Raw genomic sequence first — 24,717 nt, forward strand, 5'->3', positions numbered from 1 at the left:
AAACTGACTACAAACATTACCGTCCAACATTACCAAAACATGAGGTATATCACGTCTATGAGACATTTCAGTCATTGAGCTTGCACTTCACAGCCTCTTACAAAGCTAAATAGGAAGAGGAACTGGGCTTTAAAATAAATATTTTGGAGGATTGCTTCAAATTCATTTACACCTATTCTGTCAACTCTAGACACTCATACTGTCTCATAAAAGGTAATGTATTACATAGACTACAGTACTCCAAGACTATGTGCTATAGCATATTCACTGACACTTCTCTTGTGTGACAGGTCAAGCTTCTGGGAGCACACTTATTCATAGCTTATAGCCTAACCTGCAGTTATTGTTTTGAAATCTTTGATATCCTCTTCTGACAGACCATCCAGCTGAGTATTTGGGACATGTCATAGGCCCTAAGAAAACTTACCATGACCCAAAAAAAGTCTCTCTCTGGCAATTTTTTCTCCAATTGAAAGTCTAGGCCTAATCTTGCTCTTATCCATTGTTGCAGTTTAAATAGTCAAAACTATTTGATTTTCTTCATCAAGAGGAATTGGCAGAGGACACAGTCATAACACAAGCAAAAAGCTGGGCTTTTTGGGAAATATTTTAATAGTTATTGAATGTTCTACATCATACAGTATGTATTATACAATTACAAACTTGCCTTACTTCTGTCACCAGGACCACTAACTGATCCACATTAGACTGACATAAAAACAAAAATTGATTTACATTTCATACACAAGTCTGGTGGGGTCTCTGCTTCACGAACGTCCCAACCTCATGTCACAAAAACAGCATTGCTTCAACATTGTGAAGGAACGTGTCAAGCGCTCTGGTGGCCAGTTCAGAAGCTGTTTCAAATTGCTGAATCTTTTAAACTAAGTTTGAAATATATGTATATCTTTAGAAAGACATGAGTATACATTACTTTAGAAATTAGTGTTCAAATCAAACGCTTCACATGGCTAAAGTTCAGCGTTATCAAAGAAAACAGATAAAGCAAAGGGGATTGTTACTCTTTGATGTCCAACCTTGGTAGAGTTGCTAGCTTTAAAATCCATGGGCCACGAAATACCCTGGGCAGCTCCATAGCCTAGCATCCAAACAGAGCATGGTTGTTACAAAAGAAGTAAAACAACAATGAAACATAGTAAAAACAGTTTCGATCCCAGGCTACAGCACTAATGCTTCAATCTGCAAACTGTGGAATAATTTGCGTTAGCATTTTTCAATAAACACATTTTAGTATAAGGACCTGACTCCATGCTAACTTTCAGTCTATGCAGTAAGCACATTAGGTTTCCAGATGTTCTGGGAATATCAATTTATGGCGTCAGTTTGGTTCTAGGGACATTCATCTTGTGTGTAAATGTCCTGGGTTTCTAAGCGGAGAACGATCAGCAAGTGGGTCTTTGACAGTTTCTTCTGACCAGGTTGCCAGACTGTGCCCCTCTCCACATCTTGTCTCATTCTACAGACTTGTGTTCTGAAATGCCCCAAGAGGCAACCCATTGAGCTTGCCAAAATATCGCATATCTTAGAATAATAAACATTTATCAACAAAAGCTTAAATAACAATTATGGTAAAAAGCACTTAAATTACATACCAGAAATGAAAACTGTATCATTCTGCTAAAAAAAAAAGTTTTTTCTCAAAACACTGAAGTTATACTCATAGTACACATGGTTCAATTTTTTTTGAGGTTTTGAACCTCCAAAGATTTAGCATAGCATAGCATTCACATATACCTGGGCCTGTGTCACTAGTCATATGCATGTTTTAGGTCTTGCATCACATTTAAACGTTCTAGGGAACTGCGTTACAAAACAATATTTTTCAAGGGCCTCAAATGGTCTCGTTGTTTACGTGTTTCATTCTCCTACTTCAAACATTCAGAACATTAGATTTATTGACATTTTTGTTGTTTTTGTTCTGTTTGGCTCCATCATGCTACTGACAGGGTAGGTTGGGGAACTTTAGGCTGTGTTGAGAGGACACGCTTCCATGGGACTACATACATGCTTCACATGAGCATGTGTGCGTGCACAGGCGCACACACACACGCACACACACACGTAGATTAGGGGCTGGTACCACACTGCCCTTCACACACCCACTCATACATACACATCTGTACCCGTCCACTGCTGAATGCTACGCTATCAATCATCATCAATGGGTGTAGGATGTCTTTCCTTTACAATTTGTTTTTCCATTTGTAATGTAAATGCAAACAAAATGTTCAATGTGAAATAAAATGTAATTCTGCATTGTACAGGGGAGTGGGGTACGCAGAGCCAAAGGGTTATTTGAGCAACCTTTTCCCAAATGTTTAGAAAGAGGCCACACCATGGAGTCTGTGAAAGCAGAAACCATATAGAAGTGGTAAGAAAGTTTAGTTAAAACTAAAGTCAAATTAATTTGCTTTGAGAGGTTTGATGTTCTGATGCTTGTATGTAAAGCAAAGTAAATTATGTTCTATACTGTACATTAGTTGTGGATCTCAAAGCTTCAGTATGAGGTTCTGAAACAAACATGAAAGTGTTGCTGTGCTGGTTTATATAGTCAAAATAAAAGTGATTGTGTTGAATTGTGTTTGGGAAATAAAGATAGACATGGTTTTAAAAGTTCAGTACAGAAGTGTAGCCAGCTCAACTTACCCTGTCACTAGGCTAACTTTCCCGATACCTGGGAGGATAAACTATGTTTACAAAACTGTCCTTTTTACATTAAGTGAACTTCCAGGGATTTACAACATCCTGAAATTATGTTAGTTAGACTGAATACTGTATATGCCTTGATGAAGTAATGTTGAATGTAAGACTTTGCTCAACTTAACCCACTCTCAACTAAATTACTGTAACAGACTGAAAGAAGCAGTAGCAATTATTAACAACAGATATTCTCTGAAATGTACAGTTGATGTTTATTAAGAACATCCTATCAAATGCACCGATCTACATGAACTCTTAAGAAATCCTTAAAATGTTTCTTAAAAGTACCTTATTTAGCATAGATTACTTTTAGATGTTTGTGCAATACATTTTTGACACACTCACATAACTCTGATATGTAGTCAGGACACTAACCTAGTGCACCACCATGATGACCAATCATGAAACTCAACCTTGGCACTTGACCCAAGCTGAACCCTGCTTCCTTGCCAATTTCCAATGGACCCCAAGCCCCAACAACACTTTTGTTAGACTCATTCCACAGAGAGACAGGTGACTGCATGGTCCTGCAGCTCCATTCTAGTTAATTTATTAATTAAGATCACTGATTAATGAGGCGCTCCCCTCACCTGGTTGTATAGGTCTTAATCGCACAAACATTGAAAGAAAAAAAAAAAACAGCAACCAGCTGACACTGAACTTTTTGCTGGATGAGTTTGACACCCCTGTCTTTCACCCAGGTAACTGTAGGTGGACTGGTGTCATTCACTGCGAGCATCACAGCTTAAAGCATCACAGCTTAAAGCTTAATGTTGCCTTATTACTGGGTGGGTAGAAATGTGGCTCATATTAAGGCAGTTCTTTTAAACTGGCCCGGTGTGTGAACTGGGCTATAGCTGGTCACACAGAGTGGCGCCCTTCTCTAATTGAACTGAATTGATATGCACCACAACATTTATCTACTTAATACTACACACTCTTAAATGACCTCCCAGGAGGAAGCCCTGTTCCAAAACTACTACAGTCAAATTTCACCCAGTGTAAAACACTCATACAGCGGGTGCCTGAGCCAGATAATAGAACTTCCTCATTGCTTTCACCTTTCCCAATAATTTCATTAGCAGCTAGAGACCGGGGGCGAGTGAAAAACATTGCTTACTTTCAGGGTTGATATCACCCACAATTGAGTGCATGTTCTAGTCATGTTTCTAATGCCAGTGGCCATGAAGTTTTAAATTTAATCACCATGGTTAAATTTTTGTTTCAGTCTCTAAGCCCATTGGTCAAATGAGGTGTGTAGCTAGTCAAATGAAATTCTTCCCCTCATACCCATCATTCCCTTTATGATCCTAACTCCCTTCTTGTTTTTTGGATGCTGGAAACACTGGTGTATTGGGACTGTTCTATTGGCTACTCTGAATAGAGGGCCTACGTCAACCGACATACAAACAAGATGTTTCCTTAAACAAGTACTATAAGATCAACATCCAGAATTAAGTGTTTTACTGAGTTTTTCCGCTTGCCATTGTCCAGAATCTTTCAGAACACTGGTGAACTAGTGACAGGATGGACTACGAAGTTACATACACATGGAGAGGACAGGCCTTGACATATTTCTCTGGGTTGGATGGAGAGGTCAGGCCATGACATATTTCTCTGGGTTGGATCAGCTTTAAGATCAGTCAGGCTTCCAAAACCTTGCTTTCATCCCAAATGGCATCAGTACAGTGCTAGGCTGTTCAGTAAGCCTAAAATCTTGCCTCCCAGAACATGACCCAGGTCAATGGTGCAGAACAGGGCTCCCCAACTACAGTCATCCAGTATACCTGACAACACACAGTGTAGCCCCAGACAAACACACCTGATTCAAATCACTGAAAACTTGATGATTAGTTGACAGGTTGAATTAGGTGTGCTTGCCCAGAGCTAGATGTTAATGATCATTGTTGGTGGTGCTTGAGCACTGTAGTTGGGGAGAGCTGTGGTTGGGAAACACTGTCCCAGATTTCTAGCAGACATGTAAACATCTTTATGGTAAATAATACTTCAGATGGATCCAGCCTAAGACTGACGTGAAGCCTGCCACACAAGGCTTCATGCATCAATGCTGGACCAGTATACAATTTAGATGCTTTTATAATTTTCTGCCCACACTACTTTGCCTGAACGGTTTTCTTGCTCTCCTCTGCTGTCCTCAGTTATTGTTTTTTAAATCCCTTGGAATCCGTAACTAAACATGGTCCCACTTACAACTCGCCCCACCCCTCCCTCAAACTCCCAGCACCTCAGCTGAGATGAGACAACCACTGGATTCAGTTCACAACATAGCCTAAACATTACAACAGAGACCATTTCCTGCCACCCATCCACTGGATCCTATGCCATCTTTACAACCTGTGTGAATGTTGTCCTTTACTTCTCTATATCTGTGAACATGTGTTAGTGCGCACCTTACTCATGCTAACTGAAATACCTAAAGGCGGATGTGTTTGCATGTTTGGTGAACATTTACATGTGTACAAAGGGACCACAAACGCGCGCAGGCGTTCTCTAACACCGGTATAGCTATATATAATATATTCATGTATAGATATTTAAATTGCTTACTATACTCTAGTAGACATACAATCTAATTATGTCCACTGAACTCACTGAACATGTCCTCTACATGGTGTTTAACTATTACGGTATTGGTCTTTGTCCCAGTGGGCTGTTTATCACATTAAGACTGATATACAGTGAGTATTATTTGAAGAAGCCAGGTTAATGCACTGTTGCTACAAGCTGGAAGACGACCCTTGTGTTCTTGTGCTGGAAGATGGTTGTGTTTAAACTTAAATGCAAATGGGAAGGTAAATCAACAGGGTGGGAAGAACTGAGGTTTGTCACATTCCCCCCAACGATGACCAATGCTCACCTGAAAATGTTTGAGTTTTTTTTTACATTTGAAAATTTGGCAGCATAAAAAGACATACATTCTCACTGCTGAAAGGGACTGGCTTTGCGTCGGACTCATAACCAGTGTTCAGAACTCAAAAATACGCAGGCACACCTGTGCACGCACACACACGCACGCATACAAACACGCACACACACAAACGTAAAAAAAGAAGCACAAATGTACTATACTGCTGGTCAGTGTGTGCCTAGATTATAAGAGTCAAAATAAAAATAAAAAAATCCCAAAGAACTGAGGCTGGTATAAAAAAATAAAGAAAAGAAATAATAATATAAAAACATGAAAAAGCAGCTTTTCCAAATCACAAATAAATGTATAAAGTGACCCTTGCACTTTTTTGTTTTTTGTTCTTGCAGACAGAATTGGTGCTGGTCCGCCATTCCTCCTGAACCAACGTAAGACTGGAGCTGTTTGTGTTAGACTCCCGACCTGAGGGGAAGAGGGAATGTGGAGGGATGAAGAGGGGAGGGAGAAGAAACATTTTACATTAGCACCATATTATTACAGTGGATATACATTTTGATTTTCTTACAGCACTCAGTCTTTTTGGGTAGGAGTCTATTAGGATGGCACATCTTGACGTGGCAATATTTGCCCACTCTTCTTTGCAAAAGTGCTCCAAATCTGTCGGATTGCGAGGACATCTCCTGTGCACAGCCCTCTTCAGATCAACCCACAGATGTTCAATTGGATTCAGGTCTCGGCTCTGGCTGGGCCATTCCAAAACGTTAATGTTCTTCTGGTGAAGCCATGTTTTTGTGGATTTGGATGTGTGCTTTGGGTCATTGTCGTTCTGAAAGGTGAACTTCCTCTTCATCTCCAGCTTTCTCTGTTGTGACATATTTTCTCCACTTGATGAATATTGTCTTCACTGTGTTCCATGGTATATCTAATGCTTTGGAAATTATTTTGTGCCCTTCTCCTGACTGATATCTTTCAACAATGAGATCCCTCTGATGCTTTGGAAGTTCTCTGCAGACCATGGCTTTTGCTCTGAGATTCAACTAAGAAAATGTCAGGAAAATCATACTAGCTGAACTTTATTTGTGATTAGTTAGTCACTATAAATGATAGTAGGTGTGTAATGACTTCTATTTAACATGAGTTTGAATGTGATTGTTTCATTCTGAACACAGCCACATCCCTAGTTATAAGAGGGTGTGCACACTAATGCAACCAGGTTATTGTATGGTTTTTATCTTTCATTTTTCCCCCTCAAAATTTCAGTTTGTTTTCCAATTGAATTGTTCACATTATAGGTCACATTAAAAGTGGAAAAAGTTCTGACATTATTTATCTTTGTCTCATTCTTTTACATCACAAAGACCTGGCATTTTAACCAGGGGGTGTAGACATTTAACATCCACTGTATATGTATTTTATATTTACAGAGAGCATATCACATTATTATCAAATGATTTCCCCAAAACAAATGAGAAAATTGCTAGGTTTCCATCTGGCAACAGATTTCAATGTAAATATGTAAAACACCATGAAGACAATACGTTGAGTTTCCACCAAACTCTGCCCACTGTGGTCTGTGTGCCCGCCCTCTTGCCCACACCTCAGATACAGCGTGGCTAGGATAGCATACATGTTAAGGATGGATGTAAAAAAGAAAAATACAACAGCCAACTTTTTGTTTGAGACTCCAGAATGCAGTGTTGCTATTCTATAGCTGTGGAATTGTTTTAATTCATGGAATTAAACTAAACATTTACAGAATGTGTGATTGAACCCTTCAACGGTCATAGCCATAGACTGGGATAACTTGTTGATTCTTTGTGTTCTGTGATCATGTTGAAGGTTAAGTAGGATGTTGAGAATTGTATACAGTAGTGGTGAAGGGTATTGGCTTTCTTTCGCTTTCTACAGATAACTCACATAAAAATGATTTATTTCATTGTAAATATTATACAACCTTTTTTTTTAAAATTCAGAACCTACTTAAGGAACAGAAATTGCATTGAAAAAAAATATTGACTCCCTAACATTTTATAGCACAGCCTTGGGCTAAGATTACTACAATCAAGTGCTTGCTGTAACTATTGATGCGGTCATTGCACCTCTGTACTGGCAGAGTGTCCCACTTTATCACAAATTGCTCCAGTTCTGCCAGATTTGGAGGGTGCCTCCCAGCTGCTGTTTTCGGATTTCCACAGGTTGTCAAAAGGATTTAGAAATTGACTCATTGCTGGTCACTTCAGAACAGTCAGGTGTTTTGTTTTGAACCATTCCTGAGTGCTTTCTGAAGTGGGGTTTAGGTCATTGTCCTGCTAGAAGATTGAGGTTTTTAACACTGGGTTTGACATTGTCCTCCATAAATGTCCTTGGCTTCATCATGATTTTTTTTTGACACCATTTGCATGTTCAGAGGCATCAAAGCCATCCCAAAACATGACTGAAACTCCTCCATGTTTGACTGTTTTCTTTTGAAAGTTGTCTCTGTAATCTATAAACATAAAGATGGCGTGCTTTACAAACATGCTCTAACTCTGTCTCATGTGTCCATAAGATGTATGTGAAGGATGATATGTTCAGGTATGTTTTGGCACATTGCAGTCAGGCTTTCTTATGGTGTTCAGCAGTGGGTCTCCTACCATACAACCCCCTTTCACTGAGTTGGCAACAGATAGTGTGAGTTCAAACTGTCGTACCTTGTGCCTGAAAGCCAGCTTGAATTTGTGTGGCAGTTGATCAAGGTACTTTCTCCACCATCTGAACAATCCTTAGTTTTGACCTTCCATCAAGTTTTGCAGCAACATCCAGGTAGGTTTGCTAGAGTGGCACGGGCCTTAAACATATTGATAACATAACATACGGTGGAAACAGGAACATTAAGGTCTCTGGAGATTTTGTTGCCTTGAGATTCCCCATGCTACATAGCTGCAATCTTGTCTGACCTCCTTGAGACTGCTGGAAGGTGCTAATCATTTTGACTATCAACATTTTAGGATTTCTTTGTGGAATAACCTAAGGTTTAGTAAATCATTCAGTTTTTGGTTTTGCTCAACTGCAAAACAAAGAAACACATATTTGAATACCAAAAGAGTTCAGAATTTCAACTGTTTTCTGGAACACATCTTGCATTTCTATAACTTGTGTGGAAATGCCTGATGCACAGAAGAAGTAAAGAACTTCAACAACAACGGGGTTCATGCAGAAGACAGAAACAAGGTGACCAGAAACGTACATGACGTCGAGCCCAGTGAGGTCTACCAGTGAGGAGGCACGTAGCTGTACCCAGGCGTCCCCTGGGGGCGGTATGTCGGCACGCTCACCGGATGCCCGCCGATGTGCTGAGTAGCATGCTGAGGTGTGGTCAGCAGAGTACCTGGGCGGAGAGAGTTAATCAGTCAGAGGTCATCGGTCTAACAGCAGTCTTCACCATGGAAACGCAATGTAGCCAAACGCGCGTCTACTCCTTTTGAAGTAACTGTCGAAGTTCTCTATTGAATATGCTACAGACACGGTCCTTAATCTAAACGGATGTATGAGAGCAGAGAGGTTCCTTTCTTACCGGCAGACATGGCCATGGTTGTACCGGCCACCATGCCCATGGCCATGTGACCGTTGGGGCGGGGCTGTTGGACAGGGGCGGGGTAGAGGGTGGAGGGTATGCTGTTGGGCTGCACCACCGTGGTGTGGTGTATGACGTGAGGCTGGGCTGCATACATGGGCTGTGTGTAGTACGCACCCTGACGGGGAGACGGGACACAGGTCGTTTTTTAGGAATGCTTCGGCAACATTGAGATTGTCAAATTCTGTCTCGTTCTCAGTTTTGCGACAGAATCGAGCGGTGCCTTTCGGTTCAGGTGCCCTCGCGGTTGTAGCATGTGGGAGGGTCTGCCGCTCACTCTCCTCCAACAGTGTTTATCGTCATATTCACTGGGTTTATTGGGGATGGAAGCCGTACAGATTCTGACCACTTACAGAGACACCGATCAGTAATAAATTCTTTACAATATAAATAATTTATTCTTAGTATTTCTGCCCAAAGTTGACCTATTAATATTTCATGACTGTCATATCAGAGGGGGAAGGAGAGGATGGAGGAAAGGCAGAAGGGAAGGAGAGGCTGGAGGAAAGGCAGAAGGGAAGGAGAGGCTGGAGGAAAGGCAGAAGGGAAGGAGAGGATGGAGGAAAGGCAGAAGGGAAGGAAAGGATGGAGGAAAGGCAGAAGGGAAGGAGAGGCTGGAGGAAAGGCAGAAGGGAAGGAGAGGATGGAGGAAAAGCAGAAGGGAAGGAGAGGATGGAGGAAAGGCAGAAGGGAAGGAGAGGATGGAGGAAAAGCAGAAGGGAAGGAGAGGCTGGAGGAAAGGCAGAAGGGAAGGAAAGGATGGAGGAAAGGCAGAAGGGAAGGAGAGGCTAGAGGAAAGGCAGAAGGGAAGGAGAGGATGGAGGAAAAGCAGAAGGGAAGGAGAGGATGGAGGAAAGGCAGAAGGGAAGGAGAGGATGGAGGAAAAGCAGAAGGGAAGGAGAGGCTGGAGGAAAGGCAGAAGGGAAGGAGAGGATGGAGGAAAGGCAGAAGGGAAGGAGAGGATGGAGGAAAGGCAGAAGGGAAGGAGAGGCTGGAGGAAAGGCAGAAGGGAAGGAGAGGCTGGAGGAAAGGCAGAAGGGAAGGAGAGGCTGGAGGAAAGGCAGAAGGGAAGGAGAGGCTGGAGGAAAGGCAGAAGGGAAGGAGAGGATGGAGGAAAGGCAGAAGGGAAGGAGAGGCTGGAGGAAAGGCAGAAGGGAAGGAGAGGATGGAGGAAAGGCAGAAGGGAAGGAGAGGATGGAGGAAAGGCAGAAGGGAAGGAGAGGATGGAGGAAAGGCAGAAGGGAAGGAGAGGATGGAGGAAAGGCAGAAGGGAAGGAGAGGATGGAGGAAAGGCAGAAGGGAAGGAGGGGATGGAGAAAAGGCAGAAGGGAAGGAGAGGATGGAGGAAAGGCAGAAGGGAAGGAGAGGATGGAGGAAAGGCAGAAGGGAAGGAGAGAGGATTCTCAAAGAGGCCAGGAAGGGTGGATAGGGAGGGGGGAGAAACGGAAGATGAATTGGCTTTCCTTATTTTTCTAGCGCAGCTACTTTTACTCAGCAAGCTAGCTGTCTTCCAATCATAAAACAAGCAGAGAGGGAGCGCTCACTGGTCACATCTTATAAGGAGGTAAGCGTTATTGTCAGAAAACCAGTCCGAGCAGGGGCCTGGTCAGGCTCGACTCCTTACCTGAGCATAGAGGTTCTGTTGGGGATAGGCACTTCTGATGGGGTACATTGCCGTCTGGTAGGGATTCGGGGATGGGGAGTAGGGAGGGGGCGCCCCAGTGGACTGACCAGGGGGCACCTTGTAAGGCATCCCAGCAGTGTATCCTTGATGAGAGAGGAAGTGAGAAAAAGAAAGGGATGGGGTTGAAAAACAACGAGAGAATATGAGGGAGATCAGGAGGGGACGGGGAAAGATTGAAAAAAGTGAGAAAGGGAGGCAGAAAGAGAGGGAGAGAGCCTGGGTGAGCTAGACCTAGTTTAATTTTCCATATCATTAGTCAGTGTCTTGAGATTGAGTGTCTCATTGTAATTTCAGAACAGTTAGGACTGACTGAACAACAGTCTTCCTGCTCCACCACTGCTCCCTTCCAAAATACATATGCCTCCAAGCTACATGTACAGTGCGCTCCAAAAGAAAACATTTGTTGTTTTTTGGCCCTGCAAAGCGTCACTTTCAATTCAGTGACTATGAGGTAAGAGACTGACAGCCTAAACTGTAGGGTAACATTATTTTCTCACTGGACGGTTGGCCTGAATAGAATTTCTTCTGGTCCGAACATGGCATCGGTTTTAAATATATTGGGGTCATGCTATGTTGCCATAGTATTATGTAGCTATTAGCAGGCTAGATTTTGATTGACATGTATTAAAAACCTTTGTTAATATATTAATATATTAACAAATCTTATATAATGTGTTTCATTTTGAGAAGATTTGAGTATAATCTTTAAATAGGACACTGACCACATAAGACAATTGGATTCCAAAACAGATATGGTGTATGCTGTAAGCAAGCCAAGATGCCAAGTAATGCTACATATGTGGTTTTCTTTTGCAGACTATCAACAGTAGGCAGCATACTGTTTTTTTTCTTTATTTACCATGTTTACTACCAAAAAAGTAAACACGGTAAATACATTTCCCTCAAATAAATATGTTTAGTTAGTGGATTAATGGGTGCTTATTTTTGCTTGTGTGCTGTCGGAGCACATCAACTTATGCAGCTTACTTATGCAGTGCTTGTAAACTTCTGAGTTGTCATTCTCAAGAGCGTGGCTAGTGCTTGAATGAACAGCCAATATGCCTGAACAGAAATAGCAGAACTTTCCGTCTTTACCCTTCTATAGATCCTCACATGTCAATGTTTACAGTGGCCATGACCCTCGAATGGGGTTCAGATGTAAAAACAATCTACCCCTTCAAAATGTCTTTGTAAAATCTTATTAATTCACTTAAAAACCATGTTTCCTCAGTAGCTACGAATGTTGTTTGAAGTGTCTTTTAATGTTGGTGACATTGTGAAACATTTGTGTGCAGGCTGTGCTGTTACCATGTTAAATTGCATTAAAGATGGCATTCTAGGATTTTTTGTCCATAATGTGCTATGTCATGTAGAATACCATTAAAAAGTTTGTACACGTACTCATTCAAGTCGTTTTTTAAAAACCATTTTTCACATTTTAGTATAATAGTGATTACGTAAAAACTATGAAATAACACACACGGAATCATGTAATAACCAAACAAATGCTAAAAATATATTAAATGACATGAGCCAATCAGTCGGTAGGGTTGGTTATACAGAAGACCATCATTGTCTGTACTGTAATAGTCCATATTATGGCAAGAACAGATCTAATAATCAGAGACATGACAGTCCATCATTACTTTAAGACATGAAGGTCAGTCAACCCAGAAAAGGTCCATCAAGTGTTATGATTAAACTCATGAGTGCTGGCACAGGAAAACATCTAAAGATCATAACATCAGCTGGTAAGAGACTGCGTGAATCAAGCCTTTTATGGTCAAATGGCTGTAAAACAAACCACTGAAGGACAACAATAATATGAAGAGACTTGCTTGACCCAAGAAACACAAGTAATGGATATTAGACAGGTGGAAATATGTCCCTTGGTCTGATGAGTCCAACTTTGAAATTTTTGTTTCCCACCGCCTTGTCTTTGTGTGACCCAGAGTGTGTTAACAGATTATGTGTGGTTCCCACAGTGAAGCATGGAGGAGGCGGCGTGATGGTGCTCTGCTGGAGACACGATTTATTTCAAATTCAAGGCACACTCAACCAGCATGGATACCACAGCAGTATGCAGTGCTACGCCATCCCATCTGGTTTGCTGGAAAAGCATACCAGGTGACTACCTCATGATACTGGTAAAAAAGCTGTGTGCTAAGCTATAATCAAGGCAAAGGGTGGCTACTTGGAATAATCTAAAATAAAACTGTATTGTGATTTGTTTAACACTTTTGATTCCATATGTGTTACTTCACTATTATTCTAAAAATAAAGAAACAACCTTGAATGAGTATTTGTCATTACGGGGTATTGTCTGTAGATTGCTGACAATTGCTTTTTTAAATAAATAATACATTCAGTACATTACACATATGACCACTGATCTTCCACAATAAACCCCCTCCACAATTATAAGGCCTCATGTCATGGAAATGATGATGACCATGCACACGTATGTTGTTATGTAGTCCCTGGACCATGGAGACGTTCATGCAAAACTCAACTAACCATGAATATGTTCTACCTAGCATTAGCAGAGCTTTGGGCATTTATGAAGCACAACCAGCTGAGTGAATGCTTAAAGAGAGGCCCAGGGCTTGAGTGATACTGCAGCTAATGTGATGGATTTAGGATACCTTTTCACTGACTACAAATATAATGAGGTATTTGGGATGTCCTCTGCAGATCAACCAGTCTGCAATCAGCTACAATGGTCAGCAAGCTCAGACATGTCTGACAAGAAAGGCAATGTGAGGCAAGCACTCACTAACACGCTGCTTCTGGTGGGTTGTAGAAGACACAGTGATCATTACATTCATGTTAGGAAAACACCAAACATATCCATCCAACGGAAACGGAGTTCTACTATGTACGCGCGCCCCCAGCAGCCAGCAAGCATGCTACAGTATATGATACAGAACAGTGCAAAGCCAAGCATGACGCCAGCACAGTGCCCCCCCCCCCACAATACGATGTCATCTCCCCCCGCGTGTCAGCGCCTACCTCACATCCTCATTACATACCAACCTTTGACATTTCCCAAAAATTCTAAACCCGGCTCTGAAATTACACCCCCCCCCCCGTCATGCCTTTGTGTGTGTGTGTGTGTGTGTGTGAGTGGTGCGTACATAATGCGTATCACAATGCGTGTCACAATGCGTACATAGTGTGTGAATCCGTAAAAGTGTGTTTGTGTGCGTGCGAGAGTATGACGGTGTGCATATTATACACTTGTGGGAGTGTGTGTCTATAATACATAGGGTCATATTTACTGAAAGCTGCGGCTGAGGCCTGGTACTGGCGGCCCTCTGAGCCCGCGTCCATGGCCAGGTCATAGGAGCCCTCAGGGGCCCCGGCAGCACCGGAGGCCTGGGGCCAGCCCTGCTTCACCAGCAGCACTGTCCCAGACACAGACACAGAGAGATTACACACACAGCAACGCATACACGCACACACACGCCGAACAGAGACGGAGACAGAAGACAGACAATGACGGGCAGTGAAAGAACACCCAGGGGAATACTGTGCTATCGTGGGTTCCACCGTGTCGTGGTCATGCTGGTCACCGGCAGGGAGCTGACCAGGGTCGAACAACATGAAAGAAGCTCCCATGTGAAGTTGGAGGAGCCCTTGCATGTCCAACGAGACAGCTACACACGTTGTCATGCCAAAGACACCGCGGAGACTTTCCACGAGCCTTTAAGTGCTCTAGGCTGGCCCAGTCCTGTCTTAGATCAGCTCGTGAATAAGACCAAATGTACTTGCGTTGAGGAATTTTGACAAAAGAACAATGGACCGTTGACTGAAAAATTGAGTGAAGTTGTTAGAATTTGATAAAACATTTGGCTTTAGCTGTGAATACTGGGTTTTCACTCACTCCTCGTCCCTTTGGAAAACTACGAGAACGATTTGCATCACATTCTGATCACAGCAGTCAAGGACGGTGAATGGACAGCGGGGCACGGAGTACCAGCTCAGAGGGAGCAGAGTGAGCTCAGCTACACAAACATATCTGGAAGGAGGGCAAGTGTTAGGGAGTAGGCAGCGTCTAATTCAAAAAAGAACATCGGAAATCTCAGGATTTTTAACTTCAAATTGGATTCCAGAAAATCCAGAAACACTTCAAAATTATTCCCAGGGGCAATAACTGCCAAGTACATTTAACAACTTTCTGAGGGTTTCTGTGTCATGGAAGATAAAGATAACACTTTATCATTATTTTACCTAGTTATTTGTGTGTTTGTGCTAACAGCACCATTTGTTAGGAAATGTTGACAAATGATGCTATTACACTCTCTGTCCATACCACCTGCTAGGAACTGTGTATGTGACTGTCATAGGACTCTCTGAATAGACCCTTGGACCATAGGTTGGAACATACCATACAAGGGTACTATGTAGAAAGAACCTTTCTTATAATAGACTGTGTAATGGTTGGCTATGACCACTGATCGCCTCTTATGTGTTCTGGCATAAAAGACTGTTAACTTTGTAATCATTGGAGAACATGCAAGAACTATGGACGATCAACATCTTGGACTCATGCGGAATAAAGAAAGTTCACCCCTGAACTTCCGGTTTAATGGTGTTGTTCATGGATCGAAAGTGGACAAAAGCTAACAACTGGATTGCCAGAACGATGTCTTTTGTGGTCTTTTTGCCAAGGTACAAGTGCCGTAAGAGAGAGTCACAAACACGTCTTTAAAAGTATAACTGTCTGTAGTACAAAAGAGTGGCATACATCCATTGAAAGGAAAGAGCCAGGGGAAAACGCTGGTGGTCACTTTTTGCTGTGACTTTCACAGCCAGAGCTATAAATGAACTGGTCCAGAGTCATTAGTAGCAGTTGACTTGTCAGACAATTTTCTTGACCAAAGCACTTAACAAAATAATTCCTCAGAAACTGTGGAACTAGGAGGTTTTCATTTTGCTCTATGATTACTACAAGCTAATCTACTAAGATAAAGGTAAGCATAGAAACATTTTCGAAAATGAGGTCAAAAATGATATTTGTGAGATAATGATATTTGTGAGACAAAATAACCAATGCAAAATATACTATTCTAAAAGGTCACTGAAGATCCACACACACACACACACACACATGAAGATTACAAAACAGTGTATGCAAACATAGTGCACAAACACATATTAAACACAAAAGCCAAGAGAAAACACACAGAGTACACATTAACATATACAGTACATCTTGAATATAGAACTTCAACATGCTGACACACAAGCACACACACACACACACACACACACACTGTTCATCTGTTCTATTGCCAAACATGGGCTTTTCAGACATATTTTTGTGTTTTATGCCTAGTGAACTTGACCCAGTCTAGTCAGAGCTACACTGTCCAATAGAGGCCAAACAGCACAGCTCTCACTGAACTAACCTTGTCCTTACAACTTCTGTTACAATTTGACTCCTATTTCTTTCCCTTCATTTTTTAACATCTTTGGAAAATGGCCCAAGTGTGTAACTGTTAGTTCAGCCAGAAATTGCCATGTTTAACCGTTCATTGGAAACATTCACAGTAACAATTTTTACAGGTCTTGGCGTTAGGTTCTGCTCCTCTGGGGAAACTCACACATGATCAGGTATACAATACTACTAATAATGATATCACACCATAACATCCTTAATAGCAATCCCCATAGGCAATGACCAAGGTACGCAGTTCTGATCCCCCTGTGAAAAGCCACCACAGAACCACACAGGTGGAGGCAGAGTGGATGGAAGGGTTCAGACATGCATGCCAGTAAGACAGGTGCACATCAGAGTATGTAACCTGACCATTAAACAGTCAGTATGAAATCTGATACTGTGATTGGAGGGATCCCTGGCGTCAGCTGATACGTCACTGACCAATGACCACTCTGGTTTCCTGTCTGAACTGGCTATGCTAATTTTACAGAGTCTAATTTGATGGCCATTAAACACTCTGGAACTCCAGTAGACATGCAGTAAGTATAACAAATATGGACCACCACCAGTCACTACAGAAACTAGCCACCATTTTAAGGGGTTAGAGGTTAAAGCATCTGATGAGTAACTGAAAGGTTGCTAGATTGAATAAGAAATGGCAAGCGCCAAAAGAAGCTGCTATTCTTCCTGATAACATATAGAAGCAAGACAAAACCTAACGTGACATTAAAAACATCAACAGACAAGTATGGTACTAAAACAGAACTACATACATATAAAATGATAATGCACTGATAGACATGTTCAGTGCAGAGTTGTCCTGCTGAATTGTCTTATTACAGGCCAATACTGATCTATTTGTGTTTATTTCTTTTTTGGGGGTGGCTGGGGGTGTTGAGATCTTGGACTGGTAGTTCTCCACACCAAAATAATTCAAGTGACATGGGTATGAATACACAAAACCACAACTAGTCACAACATGGCATAATATGCTACACCATAATGTTGTATCCAGGTGTGTTGAGCATAGGAAGAGCTCTTGGCTGTTGTATACTGGCCATATAGACTGAAATGACACGTCATAATCCCCATAAAACCTAATGGCAAAATGTGATAAAACCATTGTCTCCATTGAATCATTCATTTTTAGTGTCTGTGTTTTAAAATACAAGGTCCAACATTTGAAAATGTCAAAGTCAGAACTTCATGTTAAGATTTAATATACAATTTGGTATTTTTAACACATTTCTTAGAAAAACAATTGATGCGGTTAATCTTTCCTCTACCTTTAATTAGTAGAGACTTGTGTACATATTGTGGACATTTGCCCCCTGATCACAGTGAAGATATGCTACATTGTTCTGGGCCAGCTGCGCCTTCTCATGTGTAGCAACATCCAACCATATGACTGGGAAATTGACAGGATAAGAACAAACTAGAGCCTGCATGATTGGGCAATGGTCAAGATCAGATTTAACTATAGCCTACAGGACTTGTTTGTTCCAGTGTTGAATAAGAAAAGTTGAGACACACTTTGTCAAAGACAGACCCCTCATGAGGTCAGGTACAACAAACATACCCACATGAGAACAGGTGCAGCAAATGAAACAGGCAAATGGGAGTGAGGACTTACATTATGCAAAAAGGACATTGGAAAATTGCAGTTTGTCTAGAAGACAGCAGTGCATGCATATTGCAGTAAGTGATTTCAATGGAGGCAGAAGACCATAGAATGCATTCCCCCAGGGACGTAAGGAAAATGGACTAGACTGTGTGAGTGAGCAAACAGCGGGATGCCAGAACGACATTGAATGTGCTTTGGACGACGCATATCTCGACATCGACTGTTCGCTTGGAGTTGCTGCAATGAAGCAGGGCATTTGTCACAAAGTGGATATCACAAAATCTGGCAGAAAAACTGTTTTAAAATAAAAAATATATTAAATTAATAATTTAATTGAGAAAATAGGAGTAGCAACACAATTCAAAATTCACCCCAACCATGGTGTGTTGTTATGTGGATGTTCTTACTTTTACAAAGTCTATATCACCAATCTCATTCAATCAATATGTGTTAGATTACAATGCATTCTCTTTAGCAGGGGCAATTGACTGCAGACAACCTAAACAAATACAGCCCCATTTCCAACCTCCCATTTGTTGCGAAAATGCTGGAGCAGTCAGTCGCCACCCATCTAAAGTGTCACATGACCAATCACGACCTGAATGAACCTCTCCCTTTTTGGTGTTTTGGGCCAGAGACTGCCCCTGTCAAAGTCACCAACAACCACTTAATTCCTGCTGACTCCCGCCTCAACATCCTCATCCTTCATGGATCTCTCGGCTGCCTTTGACTCTGTCAGCCACTGCATCCTCCTTGACCACATGGAAACAGTCCTGGGCATTCCTGGAACGACGACTGGTTCCGATCCAGTGTGGCTGATCGGCAGCAGTTTGTTTCACTTCACTACATCAACCCCAGCCCCTGTCAACCAAGGCAGACCTCAAGGTTCTGATACATGGACCCCTGCTGTTAATGATCTGCGTCGTACTTGGTGCCAGATCTCAGGTTCCAGCTATGCAGAGGACGCCCAGATTTACATCCGTAAGATACACATCTCGTACCTCTCCCTAATCTCTGATCAAGTTTCTCAAGGACATCCAAAACTAGACGATTTCTTATCTCCAAGTGAATAAAACTGGGGTCATATTGGTGGCTCCTATGGCTCTTCTCCAGAAAGTCCATGACCTTGTAACGTCCACCGATTGCATACACTTTCCAACTCGGTCCGTCCCTCATGGACCCTGTAACGGAGACCCTCATATATACACACCTTTGTTAAATCTGTCCTATCCATGGTGTGAGACATAGCCCAGCGTAGCTCAGTGCATGTCTGGGTCTGTGCATGCGTGTGGGTGGGTGGCCATCCATTTCTGTGTGTTCTTACCTGGGGGATAGCCTGGGCTGCTGGTCTGGTAGAGGTTGGGTGTGTATGTAGGAGCCTGAGGATAGCCAGCAGGATAACCTTAGAGAGAGGAAACAGGCTTTTTAGAACATCATGGCCTGATGGTGTGTTTGCCTGTACAGGTTGCACTGTTTTGGTGGGGACCACTGAGCTTTAGTTGGACTGAGCAACCACAGCGTTCGCTTTCGCTTACTGAGATCGCAGAAATCTGAAAACCTGGGAGTTCCCTTCATTTGTTTTGTTTCAATTTGTGATTTTCACTCCCTACCCTAAATTGTTGTGGTTATTTTCATTTTACTTTTCTGTAGCAGTTTTCTAGTGAATGTCCATGGTGGCTGTTTGTTATGCACTTACTAAAGTTGCTTGGCCAGCATGCACAGAACACCCCCATGATGCCTATAGTACCTCTTAAGAACCACACTGGTTTTATTTTGCACCATCAGTGAATTATTTTATTAGTTCCCTTCCTGTGTAGTTATTAGTGACTATAATGCTGACTTTGGTTGTGATCTTGTAATTGCTGGCATTGTCCATTCTCCATTGGTGGTCTTTAAATAATTTACATGCCAGTACAACATTGTTAAATGAAAGGCCATGTAATATAAGTATTTTCATTTGGTGACCAGAGATCAAGAGTGATATTAACAGGAATAGTGACAGGATTGTGATTAGAGTGTGTTTTGATGATAAATCATAAAATAATATTGTACAATTTGTCTAGCTGTTTTGTAGATAAATGGACAGCAGATGGACAAGGCCCGTATCTACCAAAGTAGAATTTAACTGGTGAACCGATGAAAAACCAATTTTTTAAAGCAAAGATTTTGTAGAATTAATTACCACTGCCTGCTTCCCTGATTGCCGTCGTGATGACACGTGTTTTAAAGTGAAGCCATACAGATAGGCTGTTATCTAGATTTGAAATCTTAAGTAAAGACGTTCGCTCACAGATCTTTCTTTGACTGTGTTTCTCAGGGTGTCATAGCTTTAGTGCAGTAGCAGCTGTCTAAAGTTAGTCAAAGGCTGCAGATAAAGAAGACATGCATGATAGGCAGTTGATTGATACAAAACAAAAGCTGTTGTGTTACAAGCTCAATGCCATCCATCTCTTGATATAATCTAAACTCTGGTGATATAATTTTTATGATATAAGCTAGTTGGCTTGGCTGGCTAGCCAATGCTTTTAACAAAATTGTCTTGATTAAAAAAATTATTGTCTGGTAGTTTTATTTCCTAACATCAATGGGATTAGGATCCTGGCAAATATCCAAGCTACACAAACCTAACTAGTATTGACACTGGTGATAATTAACTAGCTACATTTTTGTGTAGCTACATTTACACAGAGCTTCAATCCATGAAATATTGACTGTTGACTATATGCCAGTGAATTACAAGGGTAGAATTATATTTTGTGAAAGACTTTCCTTTATTTCAATACAGTGATTGACCCAGAGTTTCTTTCTTGATTGACACAGAAGAAAATGAAAAGATACAGCCAAAGCTAAACTCTGGGAAGGCAAGATATACATGAGAAAAAGAATGAGAAGGTGAGGTGATGGAGGTGAGATGAACAGAATATTTTCAAGAAACAGATAATTAGAAATGAAGGTTACACTTTTCAATCATGCTCAAAGTTACCTAGATCAATGGAAATTGATGGGACTACTTGGTTTAGACAATACAATGCTTTTTATTGGTAGGAATTGCTTCTATATGTTATCAGTTAGATGTTATCTAACTGATAACATGTTATCGAGTGCAGACATTTATGCAAAAGGGCTTCATAGACATAAAGTCTGAAATATCAGTGTACTTGTGTCATAAACCAATATTAATTATATAACTATGCATGTTTTAAGTTTAATAAGGTATACAATCTTCATGTATCGGACCTCTTTGTCCAGCACAGATGCTCAATTGGATTGAGATCTAGGGAATTGAGATCTTGTTGTGTTCCTCAGACCATTCCTGAACCATTTTGGCTTTGTGGCAGGGCGTATTATCCTGCTGAAAGAGGCCAATGTTATCAAGGAATAATGTTTCCATGAAAGGGTGCACATGGTCTGCAACAATGCTTAGGTAAGTGGTACGTGTCAAAGTAACATCCACATGAATGGCAGGACCCAAGGTTTCCCAGCAGAACATTGCCCAAAGCATCACACTGCCTCTGCCGCCGTCCCTCCTTCCCATGGTGCATCCTGGTCCCATGTGTTCTCCAGGTAAGCGACGCACACGTACCCGGCAATCCACGTAATGTAAAAGGAAGCGAGATTAATCAGACCAGGCCACCTTCTTCCATTGCTCCATGGTCCAGTTATGATGCTCACGTGCCCATTGTAGGCGCTGTCGGCAGTGATGGGTCAGCATGGGCACCCTGTCTGCAGCTACGCAGCCCCATATGCAACAAACTGCCAGCCTTCGCTCCCCACGTGCATCAATGAGCCTTGGTCGTCCATGACCCTGTTCACCACTTTTCCTTCCTTGGACCACTTTTGATAGGTACTGACCACTGCAGACCGGGAACACCCCACAAGGGCTGAAGTATTGGAGATGCTCTGACACAGTCGTCTAGCCATCACAATTTGGCCCTTGTCAAAGTCACTCAGATCCTTACGCTTGCCCATTTTTCCTGCTTCTAACACATCAACTTTGAGGACAGAATGTTCACTTGCTGCCTAATATATCCCACCTACTTTCAGGTGCCATGATAACAAGATTATCAGTGTTATTCACTTCACCTGTCAGTGGTCATAATGTTATGGCTTATCAGTGTATGTAATAATTGTAATGTAAACAAATTCCTGTAGGGGTGTCCAGAGAGGAGCTAGTTGGCACAAAGGGTATAAACGACCTTTCTGACCTCCGCACTGCAATTTGACACCCTCTTGTAATATAATCTCACTGTTGTGGTTAGGTTTTCAGTGTTCATCTTGGGAGTGTTTTGTACTGATTCAAGTTAACAAAGAGAAGACATTGTTGTTCTATGTGATCAATTCAAACAATGAAATAATAAACTCCCTAAAAAAATGATACATAATGTTACATTTAAATAATGGAATGGATATATTTTTTTAAACCCTGCCTGGTGGACCCTTAACGCCTCTATGACAGCATAGTGCTACAACAGCGTGCCAGCCAAGAATCTTTCCAGTCGCTTGCCCGAACTACTCAAGAGGCTAATTAGCTGGCAGTTGAATGGTTGGTTGGGGTAATTGTTGTAATCTTTGATTTAGATTTTCAGGGATTTGGGAAGGCATACCATTTGGCTTTTACATGATGGAGGGGCCTCTTTGAGTACACTGTTATTGATGATATCATCTTTTGGGTCATTTAATTTTGCATTTTCTTCAGGGACACTGGATTTATCAGGAAGTGAGTGGGGATTTTAACTTGGCGGTCAATAACAGCCTTTCCACTCTGGGTCAAGAAGGGATCTTGAGGCCAGGACTGTACTTGCTGTTAGTGGTCTTTAACTGTAAGCATTTCTACTGTCCTCTTCCACAATGTTCCCATTATGTTCCAGCATTGTCATGTTTCTGCTATTAACGATGATATCCTTTTGCCAGAAGGTCTTTTAGGCCTGGGATTTTTTCAGAAGTTCATATTTTGGTTTATCAGAGCTGTACTTCATGTACTCTCTTTTGTTTCTTTTGAATGGGCTGGATAATGTAAGTGAGGGACGTTTGGGGTGGTCTTGGGGGTTTGACAGAGCACTGTCAGGCAGTGAGGAGAATCTGATACAGCGCTACAACTCGCTGGCTCAGAGAGGGAGGTCAGGGTCACAGGGGGTCAGAGGTCAGCTATTGGTGGACACTATGTCACAGTTGGCTGCCACTTTGCTGTTTTGTAATCATATGATCTTTAAGAAACACCATATCTCTTATACTTGGCTTGTAGGTTTCTCACTGATTTCTCACAGATGGCACATATTGGGATATGGGGACGGGAACAGATATGGCAAATGCAAATGAAATATTAACATATCACTACACAACTGATGGATACTACAGTGTAGCATAGCTTTCTCCAGTATACTACAACTCTCTCAGTGGTAAACCATAGCTTTTGGACCTACTATGGGGGTAAAATATCCTTGAAAATAACCAAGGAATATCACAGAATCACAGCATCAGTCATTAAACCTCTGAAGCAAGAGAATTGTTTTCTTTTCTCTTTTCTCCTCTTTCCAACACAAACTGAAGAAATTGAATAGGAAGTCCACTAAAATGAAAAGAACATTTTCATTTCATTTTCATTTTCTAAAGGCATAAAGGATAAAGGCCCTGATGGTTCTCCACTGCATTTATTATAGCATAATTATAAAGTAAGTAGTATCGTTATCGGTTACTGCTTAACTGGGTCAAAAGGGATGAACTAAAGAACTAAGAAACTGGAAATTTCTCTCAGTGGGGACTTCAACGTACTGCCCTTGTATAAGTAGCTCATCTCCACTGTAAATCCGGTCAAGGAGATGACAAGACAGAAAATGGAAAGCTATTCAAATGAATCACAAGAGAAAATCCAAGTAATTTCATCCATTGTTAATGTGAGACAAGGAGAACAAGGAGAGGATGTGGAGGAAATACAAAGGTAATATGATGCATAGAATGAAACAGGGCACCAGCCACTCTGTTGTATTGTATGTTCATGACGTAACTGATCCATATGAAAACTTGATATGACTAATGAAACTCACCTGCGTATGCTATGTTCTTAGGATTCCCATAGGGTGTCCCGGGCTGGACAGGACTGTACACAGGATTCATGTTGGAAGACAGTCTACCCTTACTGCAGGGAGAACAGAGAAAGGAAGAGCAACAGAGATACATATGGTGAGAGGAAAGACTCGCATTGTGCCTAAGAATAGCCCTTACCTGTGGTAAACTGGCCATACCCCAATCCCCTTGTGCCTTGTTGCTTAAGTGTATCGTTGCCGTGCGTCTTTTTCTCCAGATGTCCCCTCTGAAAGGTCATCGGCTAACTCCATCACACTCATCTACCACCTCATTCCTCTCAATCAAGCCATGGCCTCAATTTCTGCCTTCGTAGGATGCAGCGTTCAAAGGCTAACCTGTCTTGATATACTGCTCGTTTGTTTCTTGCTTTTGAAGCAATGACATTTTTATGATAAAAAATAAGAGAGAGAAAGTCAACAAACATTTAGCGACCATTAAGAATGTTAGTTTGGCTTGCGATACTACTCTCTCACCACTTAAACCCCTCCCACATCCCTCCCGCCTGTGTGTAACCTAAGCAACCAGGAGCCTCTCAGAAGTCTAGAGGGCAGCCCAGGGACAAAAGGATTGCAAAACAACTAGCGAGCTGCTGCTCTGTGAGTGGTCATGGGCAGCCTGACAGTATGAAGGAGGCGCATAGATGTCCATTACATTGTAGCCT

At 41.8% G+C, this 24,717-nt stretch overlaps 1 protein-coding gene across 4 annotated transcripts in view; it reads right to left on the reverse strand.

Moving 5' to 3' along the window:
• Window positions 1–1,698: 1,698 nt before the first annotated feature.
• The window catches only part of LOC105011043 (protein FAM168A), a 36,814-nt gene continuing 13,795 nt past the window's right edge, over window positions 1,699–24,717 (reverse strand). For 2 of the 4 annotated variants that reach the window (XM_010870798.5, XM_010870799.5), the window contains 7 exons: window positions 24,017–24,108; window positions 19,300–19,377; window positions 14,187–14,312; window positions 10,846–10,988; window positions 9,162–9,339; window positions 8,835–8,975; window positions 1,699–6,070 (listed from right to left, as the gene is read on the reverse strand). In XM_010870798.5, coding sequence (XP_010869100.1) covers window positions 8,857–8,975; window positions 9,162–9,339; window positions 10,846–10,988; window positions 14,187–14,312; window positions 19,300–19,377; window positions 24,017–24,108 — 736 coding nt within the window. In that variant the 3' untranslated portion in view covers window positions 1,699–6,070; window positions 8,835–8,856. Of the gene's footprint in view, window positions 6,071–8,834; window positions 8,976–9,161; window positions 9,340–10,845; window positions 10,989–14,186; window positions 14,313–19,299; window positions 19,378–24,016; window positions 24,109–24,194; window positions 24,489–24,717 lie in introns of those variants that run through there. The other 2 variants (XM_034293312.1, XM_010870800.5) reach the window with 2 other exon arrangements.

Source organism: Esox lucius, chromosome 7 (genome assembly GCF_011004845.1).
Source record: "Esox lucius isolate fEsoLuc1 chromosome 7, fEsoLuc1.pri, whole genome shotgun sequence".
NCBI lineage: Eukaryota > Metazoa > Chordata > Actinopteri > Esociformes > Esocidae > Esox > Esox lucius.